Raw genomic sequence first — 22,500 nt, 5'->3', positions numbered from 1 at the left:
GTGACAAGCTCCTGCAGATGGGTGTGGATGCTCACCTAGTATCCTGGATTGCAGACTACCTGACAGGGCTCCTAACAGTGCTCTCTACACAGTCCTGTTCACCCTACAGCCTACACGTCTGACTTCTGCTTCAACACGGAGTCATGCAGAAGTTCTCAGATGATACTGCAATTGTGGGTTGTATCAGGGATGGGCAGGAGGAGGAATACAGGAGCCTGGTGGAGGACTTTGTGCAATGGTGCAGAGTGCAGACTCAACCACCTACAACTCATCACAGCCAAGACCACGGAGATGGTGGTGGATTTCAGGAGGTCTAAGCCCGCTCTGCTGTCAGTCACCATCGAGGGGGTCAATGTAGAGGTGGTGAACACATACAAGTACCTGGGCATACATATGGATGATGAACTGGACTGGTCAGTCAACACTGAAGCACTCAAGTACAAGAAAGGGCAGAGCAGGCCGTACTTCCTAAGGAGGCTGCAGTCCTTCAGCGTCTGCAGCAAGCTGTTTTACCAGTCTGTTGTTGCCAGCGTCCTCCTCTATGCTGTGGCATGCTGGGGAGGAAGCACTAGGAAGAGGGATGCTGGGCGACTAGACAGGCAGGCTGGTAAGGAAAGCTGGCTCTGTTGTGGGAGCTGTACTGGAGTGCGTCACTTCAGTATCAGACAAAAGGACCCTGAACAAGCTACTCAACATCCTGGACAATGGCTGTCATCCACTCCACAGCATTATCATACAGCATAAAAGCTTGATCAGTTGGAGACTACGGTCCCTGACATGCACAACGGACAGACTGAGAAAGTCATTTGTACCCAGGGCCATACAACTCTACAATGCTTCACTAAAGGGAAAAGGAGAGTTGGACTTCTATGCATAGTCTATCTGCACCTCCACGACATTTCTGTACAATACTGTGTACTGTTGACACTATTTACTAGCTTTACTGGCTACATTAGCCCACATGCACAACCCCTCCCTCCATCCCCTTGACTGGACTGTGGTCTAACTTCACACTTGACCAATGGCTGATACCTTCATCCTATCAAACTTATCCTTGCACTGCTGCTACAACTCTTATATTACTATATGTTTATCTTATTAGTTCATATATTTATACAGTTATATTGCTATGCTTACATTTGTTATAGTCCATACAGATACATGTGCTAGTATACTCAGACTTATACTACATCTCCCATCCTGGCTTTGCTACTTCTCACTCTAAAAGTACATTAAAAGTTGACCGGTATTGAACAGATACGAGGGAGAGGGAGGGAGGAAGGGAGGGAGGGAAAGAGAGAGAGGGGGAGAGGGGGGGGGGAGAGACAGAGAGCGAGAGAGCGAGGGAGAGGGAGAGAGAGAGGGAGAGGGAGAGAGAGAGCTGGCCTCGGTGAGTGTACTCTGACGCCCCACTGCAGATGGGGGAGGATTCTCAGCAGTCAGCACTCTGCACTCTCCCCCAGCACCAGCCTCCACATTACACTAATGGGAATGGCCATCAGATACGCTGGATGGGAATCACGGAGGGGACGCTTCAATTAACGGATAACATGATGACGAAGATGAGGAGGAGGAGGAGGAGGAGGACGAGGCAGCAGAGATCCAACAAAGCAGCACAAATTGCAGCACAATGTGACACACAAAAGAGTGCAAATGGACTCATCGAGCTGGAGGTCATGCATGTCTATGGCAGAACACTAGCCTGGCTATCGCCAGACTAAGCTCAATCTTCTGAGATTGAACATTAGTCTGGGGAGTCTGCGCTGTATTTCTACTGCACCAGAGGCACGATCAGTGGGCATAATCCAGATGACTCTATACGCTTGGATAGTCCATCAACCAATCACGACAAACGATCCGGGTGCACCTGGTGGATAAGCCAGTTTGTGGTTTGTTCCAGCAAACGTGGACAGGAAGCAGGAGAGATAGATGTGCAGGTTTTGAATAGACGTCTACTTAATAGCTTAACGCAGATATGACTCAATGATACCCAAGAGCGCTTTCAGGAAAAGCAACCCAGGACCATCTCTCAGTAACTACCCCTCTCTGGGGTGCCTTGAGTGGGGCAGTTGGGGTAGCAGGGGGGCAGTTGGGGCAGTTAGGAGCAGCAGGGGGCGGTGTGTACTCACTCTGTAGGGTGCTGGTAGGGGGCAGTTGGGGCAGTTAGGGGCAGAAGGGGGCGGTGTGTACTCACTCTGTAGGGTGCTGGTAGGGGGCAGTTAGGGGGCGGTGTGTACTCACTCTGTAGGGTGCTGGTAGGGGGCAGTTAGGGGCAGTAGGGGGCAGAAGGGGACAGAAGGGGGCGGTGTGTACTCACTCTGTAGGGTGCTGGTAGGGGGCAGTTGGGGCAGTTAGGGCAGAAGGGGGCGGTGTGTACTCACTCTGTAGGGTGCTGGTAGGGGGCAGTTGGGGCAGTTAGGGCAGAAGGGGGCGGTGTGTACTCACTCTGTAGGGTGCTGGTAGGGGGCAGTTGGGGCAGTTAGGGCAGAAGGGGGCGGTGTGTACTCACTCTGTAGGGTGCTGGTAGGGGGCAGTTGGGGCAGTTAGGGCAGAAGGGGGCGGTGTGTACTCACTCTGTAGGGTGCTGGTAGGGGGCAGTTGGGGCAGTTAGGGCAGAAGGGGGCGGTGTGTACTCACTCTGTAGGGTGCTGGTAGGGGGCAGTTGGGGCAGTTAGGGCAGAAGGGGGCGGTGTGTACTCACTCTGTAGGGTGCTGGTAGGGGGCAGTTAGGGGCCGTAGGGGGCAGAAGGGGGCGGTGTGTACTCACTCTGTAGGGTGCTGGTAGGGGGCAGTTGGGGCAGTTAGGGCAGAAGGGGGCGGTGTGTACTCACTCTGTAGGGTGCTGGTAGGGGGCAGTTGGGGCAGTTAGGGCAGAAGGGGGCGGTGTGTACTCACTCTGTAGGGTGCTGGTAGGGGGCAGTTGGGGCAGTTAGGGGCAGTAGGGGCAGGTGTGTACTCACTCTGTAGGGTGCTGGTAGGGGGCAGTAGGGGCACTTAGGGGCACTTAGGGGCAGTAGGGGCAGGTGTGTACTCACTCTGTAGGGTGCTGGGGCTGATGAGGTGGATGGTGCTGGTGACGCGCGTGCACACACACACCTGGCTCATGTTGCCCAGGCTCTGCGCCAGACGCGGTGACAGGCACACCACGTTGTCCTGGAAACAACAACAACAACAACAACGTTGTCAACAACAACAATAATAGAGCTGAGGTCAGCATGTGGCTGGTCTCCAGCTGGACCTGGACTGACCACCACCCTCCAGGTCCAGAGCTGTAAATAACGCAGAACCAGATCTCGCCCAACAAGCACACATGAAGGCATGAGGCACTGGACAACAAGAACACTCAACAAGCACACATGAAGGCATGAAGCACTGGACAACAACAACACTCAACAAGCACACATGAAGGCATGAGGCACTGGACAACAACAACACTCAACAAGCACACATGAAGGCATGAAGCACTGGACAACAACAACACTCAACAAAAACAACACTCAACAAGCACACATGAAGGCATGAAGCACTGGACAAAAACAACACTCAACAAAAACAACACTCAACAAGCACACATGAAGGCATGAAGCACTGGACAAAAACAACACTCAACAAGCACACATGAAGGCATGAGGCACTGGACAACAACAACACTCAACAAGCACACATGAAGGCATGAAGCACTGGACAACAACAACACTCAACAAGCACACATGAAGGCATGAAGCACTGGACAACAACAACACTCAACAAGCACACATGAAGGCCTGAGGCACTGGACAAAAACAACTCAATTACCTTGCAGACGGGCACAATCTCCACAGAGAAGGCGCTCTTGTAGTTGTACTCGTTTGTGTGAACATCATGAGAGATCAGGCGCTGGGATGCCTTTGTCCTACGAGATGAAGAGTAAAAAAGGATATTTAGTCCCTTGTTAACAGATATATTGCCCATACAAGTTCCCCATCAATAATATGAACAGCGCAGTGATATCTAAGGCCCCCTCTGGAGCACCAGGTCCACTCCACCAGCACGTCACGTCATGTCTGCGTTCTCTCAGCCTCTGAGCGCCTCACCAGGGCTTCACCACACACACACACACACACACACACACACACACACACACACACACACACACACACACACACACACACACACACACACACACACACACACACACACACACACACACACACACACACACACACACACACACACACACACACACACACACACACACACACACACACACACACACACACACACACACACACACACACACACACACACACACACACACACACACACACACACACACACACACACACACACCTGCAGGGGACGGTGCACTGCAGGAAGTCCACCATCTTCTGACCGTGCTGCTTGGTGCCGAAGTAGAAGTCCAGCCCATCTGGAGGAGACGAGACGATATGGGGAGAGATGAGACGAGACCAGCAGAGAGGAGACGAGGAGATGAGAGGAGATGAGAGGAGATGAGATGAGATGAGAGGAGAGGAGAGGAGAGGAGAGGAGGAGAGGAGCAGAAAGGAGATATGAGGAGACGAGCAGAGAGAAGAGGAGACGAGCAGATATGAGGAGAGGCGAGAGGAGACCAGCAGAGAGGAGACAAGACGAGGAGATGAGATGAGAGGAGATGAGGAGAGGAGACGAAAGGAGACAAGAGGAGAAGAGAGGAGAGGAGAGGAGAGGAGACGAGCAAAGAGGAGAGGAGATGAGATGAGGAGTAGAGAGGAGATGAGATGAGAGGAGACGAGCAGAGAGGAGAAGGGAGCTAGAGAGGCAGCATCCTGCATGTTCTATTTCAATCTCCCACATGCTCAATACATGCACACACTGGGCTGATCTCCCACATGCTCAATACATGCACACACCGGGCTGATCTCCCACATGCTCAATACATGCACACACTGGGCTGATCTCCCACATGCTCAATACATGCACACACTGGGCTGATCTCCCACATGCTCAATACATGCACACACTGGGCTGATCTCCCACATGCTCAATACATGCACACACTGGGCTGATCTCCCACATGCTCAATACATGCACACACTGGGCTGATCTCCCACATGCTCAATACATGCACACACTGGGCTGATGGACAGACATGGGCGCACGCACGCACGCACGCGGCTAAGGCCCGGCTCCTACCGTGGATCTCTTTGATGCGCAGCGTGTTCTGATGCAGATTGTGCTTTAGAATCATCTGTTCCAGGTAGTAGAAGGTCTTCTTGTGCACAGTCTGCCAAAGAGAAACACACACACACACACACACACACACACACACACACACACACACGCGCGCATATCAGCTCACCCATTCCCATTTACCACTACAGCATTATTTACAAGTCAATGTGAATTCCCGTTTGCGCTTCCCACAGCAGAGTGAGTGAGAAAGAGCAGATCACTAGACACAGTAAAAACAATATTATGGCCGTGTGACACGCAGACCCCAACTAAATAGAATGTTTACATTGGCCTACATTCTACACCTCTGCAATCATGTCATAGTTGACCACAGACATTTGGAGACATTTTAGAGCTTTTAGGAATAACAACCTAACTAATGATCTGGGGCTCGTTTCCCAAAACAATAGTTGCTAACGAAGTTTCCCATTACCAATCAACTAAGTTGTTAACAGATTAGCAATTATGGTTTTGGGAAACACAGCTGAGTTTCACGCACTGTTATGTCCCTGAAAAGGCATATAAAGGAACCGGGCAGCAAAGTCAGCAATCTAATGTCAGAAGAGATGGCCGTAGTTAATAGACTTACATGACTTACATATTAGTCTTTCCACATTACACTGAATCTTGAGCTGTTTGTTTCTTATTTACGGTGACTTTCTGTCACTATGTCTGGAGTTCAGTTTTTCTCAAACAACTAGCGGAGTCAGTGAAAGTGCTATGGGCTGCTTGCAATGTCATTTCAGATCACAGGCCGTAAGCAACACCTCCAGCCCAACACAATCCCTGCAGAGTATGGAGATTTTCCAGACACAGGCTTTCGGAAGTTTACAAGTTTCCTTCACCCATAACCAACACTTACAGACACAGATACAAATCGAGAGATTCCAGACCCACAAACACCCATTTCCTCCTTCAAAAGGCCTCAAGCCAAAGACTGTTAAGGCGGAGCAAGATACTTCATCAGAAGCCACTTCCTGGGATCCGGAAAAACACAAGGGGGTGTTAAAATCCCCCTTTAAGCAGAGCAATGTTCCACTGAGGCCTATGACCTCTGCTCTGCATGAAGGGGATTTTGACACCTCCTTGTGAGACTCTGGGTCCCGGAAGTGGCTTTTGGTGAAGTATCTTGCTCTGCCTTAACAATCTTTGGCCGGAGGCCATTTAAAAAGGTACACTATGCAACATTATTCAGTTGATCAATTTGTTTCATACTGTTATGTATGATTAAATGAGTCACTACCAGTCAAACATTTTTTTCCGCCGCTCTAGTGGTCTGTAGCGGTAGAACCACGCTTGCAATCAGGAGCCCTCGGGTTGCACCCATGGTCTAGGACGTCTCATGTGAAGGCTTGTGTATCGCTAATGAAAAAGCAGACTGACCGATTGAAGAGTGTTGCAAAATATACACGCTAAAGCTGTAGGGGAAGCTCTGCAGAGAGACCTGCAAGTGTAAAACGAGCGAAAATGAAACCGGCGAAGAAATCGCCAAACCTGCATACTGTAGTTTCCCTTTAAAGAGGAAATGTGTGTTTGTGGAATCTGTGGACTCTCTGGATTTGTATCCGGTTTGGTCCTCTCGGTCGGTCCACCTGCTCACTCACCTTCTGCCTTAACCATCTCTGGCTGGAGGCCATTTAAAGAGGAAATGTGTGTGTGTGGAATCTCTGGATTTGTATCCGGTTTGGTCGTCTCGGTCGGTCCACTCACCTTCTGCCGGACCTGCACCACGGCCTTCCAGAAGTCTTTGGCCTCCACGCGGTGGCAGTCGCTGCACATCTGGGACTGGATCACAAACTCCACCACAAACACCTGCTGCAGGATCGCTCCGTTCATCACCTGCACACACAACATGTTATATAGGAGCCGCTCAGCTTAGCCGTACCAGGGCAGCACCACACACACACACACACACACACACACACACACACACACAGGCCGCTTAGCTTGACCAGGGCAGCACCACACACACAGGTCCAGTCAGTTCAGTTTGACTAGGGCTGCTGCACCACACGCACACGCACACGCACACGCACACGCACACGCACACGCACACGCACACGCACACGCACACGCACACATCAGTTTAGGGCTGCAAATATCTTATTGTGTTTTTTTCTGAGAGATCTGACAAAATTGCAATTTGACTTGTGATATACGTTTTGAAAGTCAAGCTTCAGGTCAATATTCCAAATTTCATTTTAAGTTAGGCCACTTCTGATTGGTGAGCATGACTAGTGCATCGGAATAACAGCACTTCTGATTGGTGAGCATGACTAGTGCATGAGAATAACAGCACTTCTGATTGGTGAGCATGACTAGTGCATGAGAATAACAGCACTTCTGATTGGTGAGCATGCCTAGTGTATCAGAATAACAGCGCTTCTGATTGGTGAGCATGCCTAGTGCATCAGAATAACAGCGCTTCTGATTGGTGAGGATGCCTAACGCATAACAACAACAGCACTTCTGATTGGTGAGGATGCCTAGTGCATGAAAAGCTCAGCACTCCTACTAGGTGAGCTTCCCAGTCCGTCCCACACGGAAGATTAAATGAATATAAAAATAGATGTGACAAGATTAATTACTGGGACAGAGCTGCACCCTGCATGATTAATTGCAGTCTGAGCAATCAGCTAATTGCGCTGGTTCCTACTGCGGTTTCGATTAAAACTCGATTAATTGTGCAGCCCTATTAGCGTCTATTGATTTCTACACCGTCAGGTTGATCACTACTCATTTCAGCAGTGAGGCAACACAGGTGCCTTCACACACGAGCAGAGAACAGAGCATTGACTGTACACATGTATTGAAATTCAATGGTGTGCGCAGTAGGAACTCTCCATGTATGCAGGGCGAAACCAAAACAGTGGAATTGTTATTCTTTTTAAGTTATTGTTGAGTGTTGCACTTTGAGAGCAAAGATTAACTGGAGCCAAATTCTGTGTTTGTTTATTATATGCAGACCTGCCAATACAGCTGATTGTGATTCTGAAATTTAGATTCTCGAGAATGCATTTACAAATATGTAGATGACATTTTATCCAAGTGACTCATGTGCATTCCAATTCTGAGCAAAAATAAAGTCTTCAACACCTGGCTTCAACACGAGTGAAAAAGAGATTAGATTAGAAAATATCCGCTCTAAAGCACTTATTTGACCAAAGATACAAAAAAAAACATGTTAGAGACAAAATACCCACATGTCCCACCACCAACCCTAGTACTGGCCCATTTGTTGTGTTGTTTTGCAATGTTGTGTGAATAAATAAAATGTATTATTATTATTATCATTAATGTTGTGTGTGTACCTCTTTCTGAATGGTCAGCTTGAGCTTAATCCTTTTGGAGTGCGGCTCAGTGAACAGGAAGCCGGCGTCAATCAATCGCACCTAATGGAGGCAGCAGCACGGAGGGGGAGAAGATAAGGGGCACAGAACACTAGAGAATATTACACTGAAATACTCACACTGAAATACTAATTAATATTACTGAAATACTAATTAATACTACTTCATTCTAATTCATACTACTTCATTCTAATTCATACTACTTCATACTATACACTAACATACTAACATGTCATACTAATTAATACTACTTCGTACTATAGACTTCATATTAATTAATACTACTTCATACTATACACTAAAATACTAACACTTCCTATTAATTAATACTACTTCATACTATACACTAACATACTAACACTTCATATTAATTAATACTACTTCATACTGTATACTAAAATACTAACATGTCATACTAATTAATACTACTTCATACTATACACTAACATACTAACACTTCATATTAATTAATACTACTTCATACTATACACTAAAATACTAACATGTCATATCAATTAATACTACTTCATACTATACACTAACATACTAACACGTCATACTAATTAATACTACTTCATACTATACACTAACATACTAACACTTCATACTAATTAATACTACTTCATACTATACACTAAAATGTGTGTACGTACCTTGGTCATGGACGCTTTGAGCTTCTTGAGGCACAGGGCGAGTAGCTCTCTGGACTCCAGCGCACAATGCATCCATGTCTGTGGGGGCTGCAAGTACCTGTGAGACAGCACAGGGGAACGTTTAGCTCCATGACATGGGGTGCCTCTCATTTGGCCTTTTAAACACCCTCCCTTCCTTCCTTGATCCTCGTCCTCACTGATCTAGATAAAGAATGATGGGGCGCTAACGATGGGATAGTCTATCCAGTGTTAGTTATAGATCAGTGGGAACGCCCCTCGAGGATTGAGCACCGAGGATCGAGGAGAGATGTCAGACAGCACAGGGGAACGTTTAGCTCCTTGACAAGAGATGCTCACTACAATGAAAGAGCTGAAGTGTCAATGAATGACGCACACGAGTAGAACAGCAGCCTTAAAAGAGAGAATCCCGCACACTGTCCATTACGCATGCAAACATTTATCCGGGATTCTATCTTTTAAGTATAACTGGTTAACCTATTCCAACGCACCCGTCCACACAAAAGAGGTGTGCAAAAGCGTTTGTAAACAGAGTAGAACAGTAGCCTACTGTACCTCTCGCACTGCTTGCAGAAGTGCACGGTGACCTGCTTGGGGATGCCTTCAGAGATGTCCACCTGCGTCCTCAGGCAGGACACACACATGTTGGCTGGGTTGGGGGGGATGGGGATCCCACATGTGCAGCAGAGGCTGGAAAATAACACAAACGTAAACAACAAGACATATTCAAGATTTGTTTTACCTCCACCAAGGAGGTTATGTTTTCATCGGGGTTTGTCTGTCTGTTTGTTTGCTTGTTCACAAGATAACTCAAAGTTATGGATGGATTGTGATGAAATGTTCAGGGAAGGAGTGATCCGTATCACCGTTTGGATCCAAGAGGCAGTTATGTTTTCGCTTGGCCGAACTAAGTTTGCGCTCTCTGAGGGCTTTTCTAGATTTAACTGTCTTCATCAGAAACCCACATTGGAGGAGATGGGCGTCTTCAATATAAAAGTGCAAAGCAATGCCACTAGATATGCTTCTCTCTAATGTGCACATAACCACATTTCACAATTTACAGTGTACGCTCGGTTATGTTAGAAAACCAGACTGAACACCATAAATTCATACTGATACACACATCAGTGCACATCCCAGACAAGAACTTAATATAATACTTTATAAGCTAAGCTTCTTCAAGAGGGCAATGTTTGTGTATAATTTGCATCCAAGAGAGTGGATCATGATGACCGATCTTATTGAGGATACTGTCACACGTGTGAAACAGTTCATTTCTACGACTCCTTCTGTTTACTATAACGTTGATTTGTAGCAATGTCATTCATTAACACATGCTATTGCCAGTTCCATCAGTCGTAATCACAAAGCTCGGAGAGGGATCGCGAACATAAAACCTTACAAAAAACACTTCCCTAATGAATCACAATTACACAAACACAAAGAAAGCACAGTAGCTGGACACAAGGGCATCAAGCAAGACAAGCAGAACTTCAACTTACATGTTCCCCTGACTAGAGGTAGCTGGAGCTTGAATGTACTCCATGGTGGTTCGCGCTCTGTCAGTAAGAAACAGCATTGACATTAGAGTAATATCAACTAACATTACCACATTTTAAGTGTACAACATACATATGATTCACAGTTCTACTCTTAGCTGATAAACATTTGGTAGCTAACATTAGCAAACGAGCTAACTAACGTTACTACGCTTTTCTTCTTTATACTTGCTTTTTGACAACAGTAAAGGTTACAATGATGTGATTTAAGTTAGATCGGTGTTATAACTATGTATCAAGCCAAATTAAATAACACAGTAAAAACAACTTCATCAGTTTCTCACGGTATTTAAACAGCCCGATGTGACAGCGTGGCTACACGTTTTCCCCAGCATGCACGGTGCGTGGTGATGACGTCATGTACACTTCCTGGTACAAGAGGACCCTTGGATTTTGCGATAGTTGTCTTTTACTGTGCCCGAGAAATTTTAATAGGAGTAAATGAGATCTCACAGGCTAGTTTACGCTGAAGCAGGGATGTGGTGGTCTGGTTCATAGCAAAAGTAATCACCTGTTCATGGGTAGTAGGTTTTCTTCTCTGTTGTTGGTACTCTATGTAAAATGTACACTGTTTGCTGTTTGCTTATTATTATTATGGTCTATTATCAGACCCTATGGGTCAGACTAGGATATGCATAGCCTGAGGTTTAGGCTTGGACCCTCAATTTAGAAGGTTTGAGATTTAACTACATAGGGCCACTCGAAAATATACTAGTAGGCCTATGTAAATCCTTTAACAACATGAGCAAGGCTAATGAATAAACATTTTGAGACTTATAGATATGTTAAAATGGCAAATTAAAAAGCAAGTCCACAATTGGTTTTATATTTTGCCTTGCCAATGACCAAGTTTTTACTTCGCTCCCAATGTCTTTCAGCCTAGCCTGAGTCCACATCTCAGCATCTTCTAAAACGAGAAACTCTTTGAGTGAAGCGCATTCTTGAATTTCCCCTTGGGGATCAATAAAGTACTATCTATCTATCTATGAGACGACTGTCAGTCTCAGAATATGCCACTACAGCTATTTAGCCTACGGTTGCACCATGGATTGCACCTGACTTTGAGGTCGGGCAGTTGACGTCACACATTTGGAAAAGAGAAGTGCTATGCCTATGCCAATAAACAATGTCAGTATTGTATTGCTAGGGTAAGCTCTTCACTGTAGCTGATTGTTGCCGTTGAACATGTGGGCGACATGTGAAGTGGAGGAGTCGCAGAACACACTCGCATTCATGGTGCAATCTGTAAATTTAAGGATCGCACAGGCAGCGTCTTGAAGCAGAAGCGTGGGCTATGCTATGTGGTTCAACCGCGCTCACGTTAAAACAGCAAGCCATCCAGTATTGCAGAGGTGCTAGTGCGCCTTTCTAGCTGTCAGGTGACGTCTGTGACGGTTGGGAAAGAACTCCCCCATAGCGGTATTTCCTGACATCTCGAGCTATTATGGAACGGTGTGCGAGCTCTGAGCGCGCTTGCACGGTTCATTGAGCGACAACAGTGCCAAAGAGAGCTCCGATTCCTCACGGTGGGGCGGCATGCCGTGTTCTAGCTGCGCTCATCTCTGCAGTCTTTTCGGCGCCTTGAAGGCGATAGCCTACATGTGAGAAGCTCTGAGAGGATTCGCTGTTTGATTTCTCTGCGCGCGCCGTGTGTGTGCTAACCGCACTGAGGCAATCAAGCAGGACAAGAAAAGACTATAGCCTACTCGCATTATCAGCAGTCTACAGGTTTCACGCTTACTGCAAAGATGAAATGACTAGTTCGGAAAACAACCTGCTGTGATTTCTCGTATAAATGATAGGAGATACGATGACACTGCTGTCTCTGTTGGGTCGTATCATGCGTTATTTCTTGCTTAGACCAGAGACCTTGTTTCTATTGTGCATCAGTCTAGCTTTGTGGAGTTATTTCTTCCACACCGACGAGGTGAAAACCATCGTCAAGTCGAGCCGCGATGCCGTTAAAATGGTTAAGGGGAAAGTGGCGGAAATTATGCAAAATGAAAAATTCGGCGGGTTGGACGCCTTGGACGCGGAGTTAGCCAAGACTTGGGATTTCAAGAGCAACAATGTAGCGGTTTATTCCATACAAGGGCGCCGGGACCACATGGAAGACCGCTTCAATGTCCTGACCGATGTTGTGAACAAGAGTCACCCATCCATATTTGGGATTTTCGATGGCCACGGTGGTGAAGTAAGTGTGAAACAGCCTGTTTAATTAAAACGTGTAGCCTCACTGTGTCAAATCTTGAGTCTTTGGAATTAACACCTGCATTCAAGTTGCCGACTTTCGTGCGAGAGTTTTGGCTAGACCAAGTTTTTCTTCAGCGACAAACATAACAAGATCAGATCAGATCAGATCAAACATGCCAGTAGTTAAGTTTTTAACCCGATTATTGTGACGAGGGATAGTCTAGGCTCTGCATAATGGGATTATATGGCCCCTGCCTGTTCATGTGCCCAGGACACGCTTTAGAATCAAGACGGTCTCCTGTCCTAACAATATCTGAGGGACTTCACTTTCAATGCGAAGTGCAACGAATTATAGTTGAACTCAGTTTAAAGTGAAAGCCCCGTCCCCCACCCCTTCTCTCTTCAGGCTCGCCGTGTCCATTGAAGGAGCTCTCGGTTCTCTTTGATCTTTGATCACATATTTTGCGCATTTGTGTGGCAGCTGTTGCCATCACAGCTGCCACATTTCTGTAGCCTTGGCTTCAAAACCCACCTGTTTCACACTGTTTTATTCGCACAGAGTTTTCTCCTCCTGTTTCTAATGTCATCCATCTAGCTCTTCACCTCAAACTCCTCCACATGTGACTAGTCTCTCTCTTCCTCTGCTTCCTTCCTCTCTCGACCCTCTGTTCCATATGCTCTTAGGTCTCTGTACACAGTAGGCTATATTGCATGGATGGATTTAGCTTTTTCCCTGCTGGATGAGGGGGCACTAGCCTACCACATAAAAGAGCAGAGGCCTTATATAGAAATGCTTTGTTCTGAAGGAAAGAATGTTTGCTGAATGATGAATGTTTTGTCTGGATCCTGAAATCCGCTTCGTGGAATTTATCATGTCATGACTGACAGACAATGAAAAGGAGTGCATTTAGATTTATTTAACTGTTTGTTTGATCACGAAACTGACTGGTTTGGTGAAGTCTACAGGCACCGCAGCTGAAAGGGTCTGCCCTCGGGTGACCCTGGTCAGCACAGGCCCCAGGTCTGCTGTGAGCGGCCGCCATCAAGGCGCCGACGTCTTATCAGTAGCTCATCTGTGCTGCAGGATTAACGAGGCCAAAAGGTGTGCTGCCAGACCTGAGCAGCTCAGACATGAGGGTACAGAGCGCTGTCTTTGAGTGCGGCCGGGGAGGGAGGGAGCGAGGGAGGGATGGAGGGAGGGGAAACTCCTTGTTTACCTGGCACAGGTTTTATTTTCCGAGTCTGAGGCTGGAGGCCTGCCGCCTGTTTCCTTTCCTTTTACTGCTTTCTGCAGGACCGAACAAGCAAGAAAATATCCTGGACATGGGAATGACGGGGGAGAGCTGGGGGAGAGCTGGGGCAGAGTGGTGTGGGCGGTTGGATCTCTGTGGGGTTCTTGATAGCTGCCATACTATTTTGGGAGTGCAGAACATACAGGAAAGCGTCCTCCCCGAGGGATAAGAGAATCTAGGCATTAATAGTGGTAAGCATGCATATCTTATATGCATTCTTCAATTTCCCCTTGGGGATCAATAAAGTATCTATCTATCTATCTATCTATCTATATATCTATCTATCTATCTATCTATATATCTATATATCTATATGACTATATCTGTCGTGAGTGCTGCTGCTCATGGTCCAGATGTTCCACACACTCACAGGAGGCTGGCTGCCTCTATGCCCGGAGAAGCACCTCCAGCTATTGTGCAGTGCTGAAGATGTGCTGTGGGGCATCAGTAGTAAGGTGTGTGTGCATGTGTGTGTGTGTGTGTGTGTGTGTCACTATCAGTAGTAAGATGCTGTGGTGTGTGTGTGTATCAGTAGTAAGGTGTGTGTGTGTGTGTGTGTGTGTGTGTGTGTGTGTGTGTGTGTGTGTGTGTGTGTGTGTGTGTGTGTGTGTGTGTGTGTGTGTGTGTGTGTGTGTGTGTGTGTGTGTGTGTGTGTGTGTGTGTGTGTGTGTGTGTGTGTGTGTGTGTGTGTGTGTGTGTGTGTGTAGTAAGATGCTGTGGTGTGTGTGTGTATCAGTAGTAAGGCGTGGTGTGTGTGTGTGTGTGTGTGTAGTAAGATGCTGTGGTGTATGTGTGTGTGTGTCAGTAGTAAGATGCTGTGGTGTGTGTGTGTGTGTATCAGTAGTAAGACATGCTGTGGTGTGTGTGTGTGTGAGAGAGAGAGAGATGAGCAGGACATGGCCTCTCTCCCCTAGTCCATCCTACCTCTGATCCAGTCTGTTTCAGAATGGCCCCAGTGGTCGTTGGTGCATTACGTTACGTTACACAATGCTTGGACAGTACACACACACACACACACACACTCACATACTCACGATGCTTGGACAGTACACACACACACACACACACACACACTCACGATGCTTGGACAGTGCACACACACACACACACACACACTCACACACTCACGATGCTTGGACAGTGCACACACACACACACACACACACACACACACACACACACACACACACACTCACGATGCTTGGACAGTGCAATAATGCAGTTGCTCTGAGCGCTCTCACTTCTCAGTGTTCACCTAAGGGCCCATTTCCTCCCAAATGGATGAAATTAATTGCCTTCTTTGGGCACCGGCACCGAGCTGTGTGTGTGTGTGTGTGTGTGTGTGTGTGTGTGTGTGTGTGTCTCTCTGTGTGTCTGTCTCTCTCACACAGCTGGCAAGGGCTCTGGCAGGGAGATGGAACCTGGGATGCAGAACAGAGAACCGTGGCTGTGCCCCCCCCCCCCCCCCCTCCACACACACACACACACACACTACCCCTGGATGTGCTTACACTGGAACGTGGTACCCATCCAGCCTTCACCTGTTGTATAATGCAGTGTGGGATCAGACTGCTGTGTTGGCCATGGACAGTGTTGGGTTGTAAAGGAATACATGTATTCCAGATTCCAGATATTTAAAATACCAAATATGAGAGACTGCACTTGAATACAGTTACTCTTTAAATGGGTGGTATGCAGAGTACTGCATACCACCCTCAAACTCAAATATTAAAAAAAAAAATTCCACCATACCAACTACCTTTCTCTTTCCTTCTATGTTTTACATTGGTAGCCTAAATGGAAAGCCTCTCTCTTTTGTTGTAGGCCAATGGTGCCAGCATAGGTTCTCGTTTCTTGACCGAGTGTTCTGCAACAAGGCATGTATCTTCCCATGTATTGTTGAAAATCATTACAAAGAATTTGGATGTAGTGGCCTTTTAGCCTGTACAGACAAAGCATCGCTGTTCTGTCTTTGACACAGTGACATTAAGAGTTTCATAGCACATGGGTTTATATAATCCATCCTCGCTGTAGGTTGTGGGTTGTTGTTGTCTACATGAATGGATCCTCACATAAATGTTTCATCCACTGCTAATAAAATATAATACAAAGCCAATGTAATCTAAAGTACTGAAAATACGTTGCTTACTTTCGGTAATCTATCAGAATATGTTACAAAATACATTTTATGGGCACATATTCTGTAGTGGAACATATTTTGAAAGTAACCTTCCCAATCCCAACACAGTACAGGTTGCTGTGGATGAGGCCCAGTGAGAGTCTGGCCTGTGTGTGCGGGGAAATGATCTCTGGTGGGCTGAATCACTAGCCTGGATGCCAGACCGAAGTTTAGCCCCGCCTACATCCTTTTTCTGCAGGGAATTGAGTATGACGTCGTCAGGCTACTGAATCACTGGAGATATTGAATCGGACGCTTAGGAGAGTGAGAATATCTGCTTTGGCCAGACGAAGGGTCAAACATTGAATCAACATTTCAGGGGGCAAAAGTGCACTGTGTTGCTATTCATTCATTTCTCCTGGTTTAGGTTTACACTCACTGAGCCACTTTGTCCAACACCTGAAGCTGACTGCAGTTTCATGTACTCACTTCCTCTGATTCGTCTACTCTGAACTGGAATTTAGCCACATTGAGCTCTGGATTGGACACTTAGGTGCTTTCACACCAACAGCAGTTAGTGCACCAAATGATCCATTCGAACCAAAAGCTCTTAGTTCGGTTCGTTTTCGCTGGTGTGAAAGCATCAGTCGCACTCAGATCCGCATTAAATCAAGCAGACCGAGACCGCCCAAAAGAGGTGGCGTCGGTCCGCTTGACTCCGCACCAAATGCCAGACTCTAGTGCGTTTGAACCAAAAGCTGGTGTGAAAGCATCAGTCCAAATAATCGAATAATGCGGACCAAATAATCGAACTAAAGGTGTGAATGCGCCCTTAGCTACTCTGATTGGACGCTTATCCACCATACTCAGATTGAGTTCCATCCATTTTGGGATTCTGAGGACACCGGCGTGAATGCCGCGGTGCGTCCCCCTTGGTCTAGGCCTCAGGGGTGCTGCAGTGAATATATAAACACTGACTGGCATGTTGGTCCGTTTCAGGTGTATTTCGGTCTCATAAAAAGTCTTTGAAGATATTTTCAGAGAACTTGCCCCGGCTTTGGCAAAAGGACAAACTGTAAGATGAGTGCAACAGAGCTTAGTCAAGAAGGCTACCAGGGGAGCTACACCAGGCGTGGAACTGCGAAGTGTTCTGTTTGCGACGCGTTTGTTGCAGCAGTTAATAATCACTATAATCAATGGAGGTATCTACACAAGACGCGACAGTCGAAAAAAATAGACCATTCTTCTTTTTTTTTTTTTATTTATTTTTTAAAGATTATTTTTTGGGCTTTTTATGCCTTTATTTGGACAGGACAGTAGAGAGAATGACAGGAAGTGAGTGGGAGAGAGTCGGGGTGGGATCTGGAAAGGACCACGGGGCGGGAATCGAACCCGGGTCGCCAGCGTACGGTGCAGGTGCCCCAGCCAGTTGCGCCACTGCCGGGGCCGACCATTCTTCTAAAATGGATTTTACGCGTCGCGAATGGAACGCTTCAGTTCCGCGCCTGGTGTAGCGCCGCTGTTTGTAAGCGTGTAAAAATAGAGAGGAAGACCAGCGTGCGAAGACCAACACAGAGCATCTCCAGCAGACAGAACCAGAGTGAGTGTTTACATGGAGATAGCTGCAGGATCCCACAGGCTCGACAGTGACTTGTAGTGTTTCTGAACAGGCTTGTCAGACCAGTATTTTATGGAATGGTTAGTCACACACACACCCACACACACACACACACACACACAGCCCTAAAACTTTGTGACAAGAATATTGCATCTGCAGAAGATGTGACAGCCAGTAATGCTAAGCAGGCATGGACCCACTTTTACACACACACACACACACACACACACACACACACACACACACATAGACACACACACACACACACACACACACACACACACACACACACACTGGTATACATAGCTGAATGACTAGTATGAGAAGCTCATTATCTTTCACAGTGAAATGCTTTAGCTAAGTACGCTGATGCATAGTAGGCAGGATATTAAAAGTGTGTCTAATTAGGCAATCTGTCTCCTCTCCTCTCTTCCGCCCCTCTCTCTCTATCTCTTTCTCTCTCTCTGTCTCTCTTCATCTCTTTCTTTCTCGCTCCATGTCCGATACTGTCCAGCCCAGCTCATTCCGAGAGCTTTCTCTCTCTCTCTCTCTCTCTCTCTCTCTCTCTCTCTCTCTCTCTCTCTCTCTCTCTCTCTCTCTCTCTCTCTGTGAGGCCACTGTAATGATGATAAAGTGATCACTGTTTAGCCTATAGAGATGGTACAGTGTTCACTGTGTAGCCTGGCTATAGACATGAGAAAGTGTTTACTGTAGAGATGATAAACTGGCCACTGTATAGCCTGGGTATAGACATGAGAAAGTGTTTACTGTATAGAGATGATAAACAGGCCACTGTATAGCCTGGCTATAGACATGAGAACGTGTTTACTGTATAGAGATGATAAACAGGCCACTGTATAGCCTGGTTATAGACATGAGAAAGTGTTTACTGTATAGAGATGATAAACAGGCCACTGTATAGCCTGGTTATAGACATGAGAAAGTGTTTACTGTATAGAGATGATAAACAGGCCACTGTATAGCCTGGCTGTAGAGAGGTTGGAAGCTGGGTCAGCATTTCTAACAATTTTCCACCAACGCCCAGGGAGTCTGCCTTCTGTCCTCGGTGTAAGGTATCCATTCAGAATAACACATGGCTGATATGGAGGTCTGGAAGGGTCCTGTGTCCTGATTAGTGAGAGTATAATTGGTCTACGTTACTGACTAGGCTTTTGTCATGCGAACAGCATCATTTCCTTAAAGGAGAATTCCGGTGTGAAATTGAGCTTAACTGTACCGAAACATGTTAAGGTGTACTCACACGTGTTTTAGACGCACTTTCACTCACCCCCAGCATTCCGAACTCCTCCGTTTTCAGCCTAGCTTACAGTAGGCTTGAATCTATTAGATTGGGCATTACGTAGCCTATGCAGCTAAATCGCTATTTTTAAACCATTAAAAAGGTTCCAAGTAACTCCACACTGCATTGGTAGACTTCTGAGGGTCCTGACATTTAAAACGAGATACTTAGAACTTTGGAAATGTACAGGAAGTTTATTAAAAAAAAAAAGACTGTTTACAAGCAGTGCCTTCATAGAATCTCTCCGCTGGGCGCCATCTTGGAATCAAGTCGCGATAAGCCGACTGACGAGCACGAACAAACAGGAAGGACAGGGGAACATATTGCTAAAGTAATTCCATAGGAAATATATAGTTATACTGTCTACATGAGCATGATGAGTAGCAAAGCTCAAAATGTTTGCAATATGTCCCCCTGTCTTTCCTGTTCGTTTGTGCTCGTCAGTCGACTTATCGCGACTTCACCACAAGATGGCGCCCAGCGGAGAGATTCTATGAAGGTACTGCTTGAATAAACAGTCTTTTTAAATAAACTTCCTGTGCACTTCCAAAGTTCTAAGTATCTCGTTTTAAATGTCAGGACCCTCAGAAGTCAACCAATGCAGTGTGGAGTTACTTGGAACCTTTTTAATGGTTTAAAAATAGCGATTTAGCTGCATAGGCTACGTAATGCCCAATCTAATAGATTCAAGCCTACTGTAAGCTAGGCTGAAAACGGAGGAGTTCGGAATGCTGGGGGTGAGTGAAAGTGCGTCTAAAACACGTGTGAGTACACCTTAACATGTTTCGGTACAGTTAAGCTCAATTTCACACCGGAATTCTCCTTTAAGTGAGATGGCCTTCACCTAACTCTAAAGCTGAAAAGGGATGGCTTAGGATTGCTAAAAGTATGTCCGAATGTGATCGGCCTCTGCTTGCTTTGCAGTTCAGCCCTGCAGGGCCCAAGGCTCAAACTCCCGGCACCTTGTTATGGGGGGGTTGTTGTGGGGGTGTGGCCCAACTTGGCCTGGTTCCCATTTTAGGGGGGAAATGCGTTGCTGCTTAAATCATGTCATGGTTGCTCATCTAAAATCTGCAGTAGTCATCTAATACCTGCATGTCAGATCAGCACGGCTGTTATCACGTTAGTACCGAGGCTGTGGGGAGCGAGGGTGAGATAGACTGGGTAAACACAGCCTGATCTGCCGGTGATTGGGTTTCACGCTGCAGCTTAGGCTGGAAACCTGCACATTTCTCTCTCCTGCTTCCTGCCCATGTTTGCTGGAACCAATCACAAACTAGCTTATCCACGACTCGAGGCACACCCAGATTGTTGATCTGATTGGTTGAAAGACTGTCCAAATTGAACTATGCCCTTTGACCTTGCCTCTTGTGCAGTAGTAGTACAGCACAGACTCCACTGACTAATGAGAGCGAGCGTAGTCATGGTGATAACCAGACTAATGGCCTGTACAGACTAATACAATCTTTTTGTCTTTCACCATTATCTTTTACGATTGACCATGTCAGACTAGGCGATCAGGTTATGCACAAGCTCTCCTAATTCCTTAAAACCAAGCCAAACATGATCTCCATTCTATGTCCCCGTTTAGTATGGTAGGGGCATGAACAGTGGCACGCTGGTGATGTTCTTCTCTCAGCTTGAGGCCCTTTCAGCCCACAGCAAGTGCAACGGCTTTATTTGAGCTCACTTCCTGCTCCACGGGAATAGAGCTGTTGTGTGGTGGACCACCTGGCGCCTGGGCCTTTGAAGACGTCACAGGTGCAGCTGGACTTGGACTGGAGCACGGCGTGAACTCGAGAGGCGCTCGCTTGGACTGGAGCACGGCGTGAACTCGAGAGGCGCTCGACTTGGACTGGAGCACGGCGTGAACTCGAGAGGCGCTCGACTTGGACTGGAGCACGGCGTGAACTCGAGAGGCGCTCGACTTGGACTGGAGCACGGCGTGAACTCGAGAGGCGCTCGACTTGGACTGGAGCACGGCGTGAACTCGAGAGGCGCTCGACTTGGACTGGAGCACGGCGTGAACTCGAGAGGCGCTCGCTTGGACTGGAGCACGGCGTGAACTCGAGAGGCGCTCGACTTGGACTGGAGCACGGCGTGAACTCGAGAGGCGCTCGACTTGGACTGGAGCACGGCGTGAACTCGAGAGGCGCTCGCTTGTCATGAGGGATGAGAGACGGTGACCTTTGGGTGACATTTCAGTGGGATGTGTGTGCATCGGTCTCACTTTGGCTGCCGCCAGTTTTAGGGAGGCCAGCTTCTGAGAGAGGGAGAGATAGAGAGAGAGAGAAAGGCAGGGAGAGAGAGAAAGAAAGAGAGAGAGGGAGTGAGAGAGAGTCAGAGAGGGAGAAAGAGAAAGGGGGAGAGAGAGAAAGAGTGAGAGAGAGAGAAAGATAAATGGAAGGACAACGCTATTAAAATGTTTTGGATGGAACTGTACACTGGGTCAGCTGTAATCCATGCCTGCTTGGCATTGCTGGCTGTCACATCTTCAGCAGAGTCAATATTCCCGTAGTCACACGTTTTAGGGCCGTGTGTGTGTGTGTGTCCCTGTGTGTGTGTGTCCCTGTGTTTGTGTGTGTGTGTGTGTGTGTGTTTCCTGGGGACAGTTTATAGGGGTAGCCTGTTTGTTTTTGGGGGGCTGGTATTTTCCGAGTGTCCAGTGGGGTGATTTTCTCAGCGTAGATCAGAGTGGACTCCGCTCTTGGCTGGGCGCCTGACACTGCTGCGTAGGACGAGCTGGAGGGTCATAGCGACCGCCTCACTAATTGCATTCCAGCTTTCTCCCGGGCAACCTCTGCTTTATATTTATTTATTTATTTATGAAACAATGTCAGCCAGTATAGGCCCCGTATAGTCAGATGTGTGTGTTATTATCCTGTTGTTTTATTGCACACACAGAGATGAACACAAAGCGGGGTAGTTGCTTGGTAACCCCGGGGCAATAACCCAGTGTGGGAGCTGCTGAGTCCTGCTCTAAGGAAATGCCCCCATGCTGTCTACTTGTCTAGTGACCGCTCCAGCCCTGTAGAATAACACTGTTGATGATCAGAATTGTCCTATAGCCGGTCTACACTGGACACGGACCTGAAGTGATCCTTTTCCAGAGTTTTAGAAGACTGCTCTGATTTATTTAATTATTATTACAGTATGTGTACGTACGTACGTAGCTGTTGCATCTGGC

General features: G+C 47.0%; 2 protein-coding genes across 2 annotated transcripts in view; one reads left to right on the top strand and one right to left on the bottom strand.

The window, feature by feature from the left end:
* The window catches only part of nmd3 (NMD3 ribosome export adaptor), a 21,807-nt gene extending 10,645 nt beyond the window's left edge, over nucleotides 1–11,162 (bottom strand). Inside the window, exons 1-10 of the mRNA XM_062553360.1 lie at nucleotides 11,076–11,162; nucleotides 10,735–10,791; nucleotides 9,788–9,922; nucleotides 9,215–9,311; nucleotides 8,523–8,603; nucleotides 6,922–7,050; nucleotides 5,173–5,263; nucleotides 4,330–4,408; nucleotides 3,796–3,892; nucleotides 3,036–3,153 (exon numbers count right to left, since the gene is read on the bottom strand). Coding sequence (XP_062409344.1) covers nucleotides 3,036–3,153; nucleotides 3,796–3,892; nucleotides 4,330–4,408; nucleotides 5,173–5,263; nucleotides 6,922–7,050; nucleotides 8,523–8,603; nucleotides 9,215–9,311; nucleotides 9,788–9,922; nucleotides 10,735–10,778 — 871 coding nt within the window. The 5' untranslated portion in view covers nucleotides 10,779–10,791; nucleotides 11,076–11,162. The remainder of the gene's footprint in view (nucleotides 1–3,035; nucleotides 3,154–3,795; nucleotides 3,893–4,329; nucleotides 4,409–5,172; nucleotides 5,264–6,921; nucleotides 7,051–8,522; nucleotides 8,604–9,214; nucleotides 9,312–9,787; nucleotides 9,923–10,734; nucleotides 10,792–11,075) is intronic.
* Nucleotides 11,163–11,931: 769 nt separating this feature from the next.
* ppm1lb (protein phosphatase, Mg2+/Mn2+ dependent, 1Lb) overlaps nucleotides 11,932–22,500 on the top strand; it is a 78,804-nt gene continuing 68,235 nt past the window's right edge. The window contains exon 1 of the mRNA XM_062553374.1: nucleotides 11,932–12,985. Within this exon, the coding sequence (XP_062409358.1) occupies nucleotides 12,587–12,985 (399 nt within the window). The 5' untranslated portion in view covers nucleotides 11,932–12,586. The remainder of the gene's footprint in view (nucleotides 12,986–22,500) is intronic.

Source organism: Sardina pilchardus, chromosome 13 (genome assembly GCF_963854185.1).
Source record: "Sardina pilchardus chromosome 13, fSarPil1.1, whole genome shotgun sequence".
NCBI classification, from domain to species: domain Eukaryota; kingdom Metazoa; phylum Chordata; class Actinopteri; order Clupeiformes; family Clupeidae; genus Sardina; species Sardina pilchardus.
This window is presented reverse-complemented; position numbering and strand designations above follow the sequence as displayed.